At 37.9% G+C, this 3,817-nt stretch overlaps 1 protein-coding gene across 1 annotated transcript; it reads left to right on the forward strand.

Annotated features, from left to right (window-relative positions):
• Positions 1-218: 218 nt before the first annotated feature.
• LOC149156889 (uncharacterized) lies at positions 219-2,366 on the forward strand. The gene has a single exon (XM_089444902.1). The coding sequence runs from the start codon at positions 219-221 to the stop codon at positions 2,364-2,366; it is 2,148 nt and encodes a 715-aa protein (XP_089301028.1).
• Positions 2,367-3,817: the final 1,451 nt, after the last annotated feature.

Consider the following 3,817-nt stretch of genomic DNA (forward strand, 5'->3'; position numbering starts at 1 on the left):
CTGAAGTGAAGGTTGAACTTGGGAAATTTCTATCATTTATTCAACAACGATTCCAGCCATTCGTCAAAGAAGCCGATTTCTGACAACTTCAGCAACTTGTCGTTGAAGCGAATTTTGAAAAATAGTACAAAATGTTGAAGATTTTTGGATGGAAACCGAAACCATTTTGTTCAAGTAAACCGAGTTTCACAGTACCAAATCCAACCAGTGAAGGATATATGGCGGATAGTTCTAGTGGAAGCTGTTCACCATTAAGAGGAAGAGTTACGCCTATGCTAAGCGATGGAGAGGATCATTTTTCTTTTGTTACAGATATTAGCAGAGATGGCGATCTTGTTGAAGATAAAAAGATTGTGTTTGAACAATTTATTCCATCATCAGCAGCATCGCTTGCGAAACACCATTGTTGGACCAGTGAAGAAGAAGAACCAGAAACAGAATCTTATGAGTCATTGAATTTGAGGCAAAATAAAGAGGAAGAGGATGATAGACAAAAACTTAAAATCATGTGGGTTGAAGCCTTATATGAAAATGTTGCTCCACATACATTTATTGATGGAGAAGAGTTGGAAATGAAAGCAAGAACAGCAGAGGAACTAGCTCAGTCGCTGTTGTCGGAGGAGTTGGAATTAACAAAAACATCATATGATGGTGCAGGTTATGGAAAGGGAGAAATGGGTCGTAATAGGGCAGACTCTATGATTGTTGCTGTAGAGACACTGCAGCAAAAGGTGAAGACGTTGCTGGAGGAGAAGAGGAATTTGGCTCTTGATTTATCCTGTGAAATCAGAAGTCGAATGACTGAAAGATATGTTGCGAATGAAGCTTTTATGGTGATTCAGAAAGAGAAGGATGGATTGCAGTCAAGTTTACAGAAAGAGTTGGATAGCAGGTCAAGTGAGTGTGAAAATAAGCAAGAGAAGATCAAGTTCGTTAAAAGGCGATTGAGGGACAGAATTAGGGATCTTGCAGAGCAGAATGTTGCTTTGCAAACAGAAGTTTTACATATGAAAAACAAGGAAGCCAATTTAAAAAATCAGCTGACAGAGTCTGAGCATTACAGGGATAGGCTCAACATAAAATTAAAGCACTGTGTCAATGAAATTACACAACTAAGACAGGCTTTGAAAGAATCAGAAATAGGAACCGAGAAAGCAAATGATACTCTGCAGTCAATCAAAAGATGTTATGATGAAAAAAAGGAAAGTTATGGTTTAAAGAAATCATCTTCAGGGCTTCAATGGTTGTTGAAAGATCATGAAAGGGCTATAAACAGACCATTATGGAATTCTGGGCTAAAGGGTGATATTAATGAACACATGGCAGCCGAGCTTCAACAAGAAAAACTGATCAGGGTGAGTGGCAGTGCAGATCAGCATGCTCTCTGCAAGGATAAACTAGCCGATTGTAAGAACTCTCAAAGTTATCATGAACGTTTAAGAAAGCAGAAGAATACTGATGGCCTTCAAGGGTCTAGACTCAAAAGCAGAAGAGAGAACAGTATTGGCAATGGATTGCATGGTTTAATGAAGTTAGTCCAAGAGCCATGTCCTTGGCTTGATGAGATGCAGACTCAGTCATTGTCACTGTTTGATGAAAATAGGTTGCTCTGTTCTAAGCTACTGGAAACCTTGAAATATAAAAGTAATGATGGACTGGTCAATGGACAAAATAAAATTAATGCTATAGTGGTTAATGAACATGAAATGGATGTGCAGATGTTGGAAAAAAAAGCTTATCTTTTCAAGGACAGTGTCAATATGGTAAAGGGTATTTTGAAAGAAATCACCCTATATGCTTGCAATGAAGCCCAGGGACAAAAAGTGAATTGGAGGAAAGATTCAGCTGGGCAGTTGGAGGACCAATATTGGGAGTTGAGTGAACTGCAAGATGAGCTTAAAGCCCAAACTTTGATTACCAGACTTGTGAGAGAAAAACTTTGTTCAAGAGTTCTTGAATTGGAGCAGCTACAAGAAGATGTTGCAATGCTTCTAAAGAATCGAGAGCTTTCCAAGGATGAAATCAAATGGATGCAACATCTCCTTGGCACTGCAAACCACAAGGTGGTAGATTTGGAATCTCAGCTTGGAAAAAAGAATGAAATAGTAAGTGGTTTAGAAGGTGACTTGCAGAGATGTTTAAAACAAATAAAAGTCCTAAAAGAGGACCTGGGCAAGGTTTCAAAGGACAAGGATATGATACTGGAAGAACGAGAGCAACTTGATTATGAAGTGATGAGATTGAATGCAGAGGTAGAATCATCCCAAAAGACAATAGAAAAACTGGATGAGGATGTGATGATTAAAAATGGGCAGATCTCTATATTAAGGGAAAGCCTTCAAGAATTTTACTGTACAAATATTTAGAATTGAATGGCATCTTCAGAATGAAACCGCTTCGTTATGCATTGAAGAGAGCGGCCCAAATATATGAGATTAATGCATGCTTAATCTAGTCATGGCTAGTAGCATGTATCCTTCAAATATTTTGTGTACTTGGCACGTGTTTTAGGGCATTAACTATGTTTAATAAAGAAAAGCCAGGGTAGTATGATTGAAATTAGTTTTCTAGTGTTCATGATATTTAGCCTTTAAATGAGATATGGATATTATTAGAAAGTTTTAAACATAGTGGATGAGTTTGGAGGTTTTAAACATGGTCATTGGATAAAATAAAAGGTTCGAGGATCTAAATAAATAAGACTTTTAAGACTTAGAAGTTATGAATGATTACTTGAATTTCTATATGAGCTTTTTAAAAGGGATATTCAATATAATTTCTATTAGGATGTTTTGTGCATAAGGATAGTTCTCTAGTTATTAACTATGGTAAGGAGAGGAAATAAAGGGTTGAACTAAAATACTATGTAAGAAACCTAGTTAAAAATCTAAAAAACTAAAAAAGATTTTATTTTTAGGTAAAAAAATACGGGATTTTCTTCAAAGTTAGTTGAGTTGATTGAGCATTGACAGGCTTGTATGAGATGATTTTTGGAAAGGAGTTTTTCCATTTCTAGCTAATCCGAAAATGGATATTAAATCAAGAAGAAAAGATATTACAGACTCATGTGTAGGAATGCCTATATTATTTAGTGCAATCGATCGAAAAGATTGCGAATAATACAGACATTTAACAGTCAGAAAACATAATAGACACACACATCAACACAGAAAATAATCAAGGAGTTCACCAGACTTCCTAGCTACGTCTCCTGGTCCAGCTTTCAGTGTCGACCTCTATATTATGTCTTCAAGAACAAATTATTACAAGTGTGAGCTCAAATCGAGTCTCAACACAGCAGTGACATTAACACAGGGATTCACTGGAAATCCTCGAGTCTAAAAGAGTACCAGCCTCTCCCTCTTCGTGTCTCTGTTTGTCTGTTCGATGTTTATCCTCGTGTCCTACCATTGGATGGTTCTTAAACCTCCTCGCTCTGTCTGTTCACCTCCTTTTTTGGGCTCTCTGGCTCCCAGCCTCTGTCCGTTCATCTCCCTTTTGAGCGCTGAGCACTCTTTGTAAGAAACGCCTAAGGCACCAAGGCAGCCTGTTTACAAATGGAAGGACCGGCGGGCGCGGGTGAAACCAACCGCCCGGCCTTCCTCTGGCACAAATCCCCGAAATAATACATATTTGGTTCATATGCAACATTACTCGGAATACACAGAAATACATAGAAAACCCGACAAAAAGCTTTATATCGGAACTCAAATTATATAAAGCCGCATCTATAAACCCTTTCGGGTCTTCCTTATCGCATGTCGCATTTCCCTTTGTATTATGATTCACCGATCCCATTCGTCAATCACCGATCGCC

Source organism: Pinus tabuliformis, chromosome 9 (assembly GCF_031772625.1).
Source record: "Pinus tabuliformis cultivar Carrire ecotype Pingquan chromosome 9, CPIR1, whole genome shotgun sequence".
NCBI classification, from domain to species: domain Eukaryota; kingdom Viridiplantae; phylum Streptophyta; class Pinopsida; order Pinales; family Pinaceae; genus Pinus; species Pinus tabuliformis.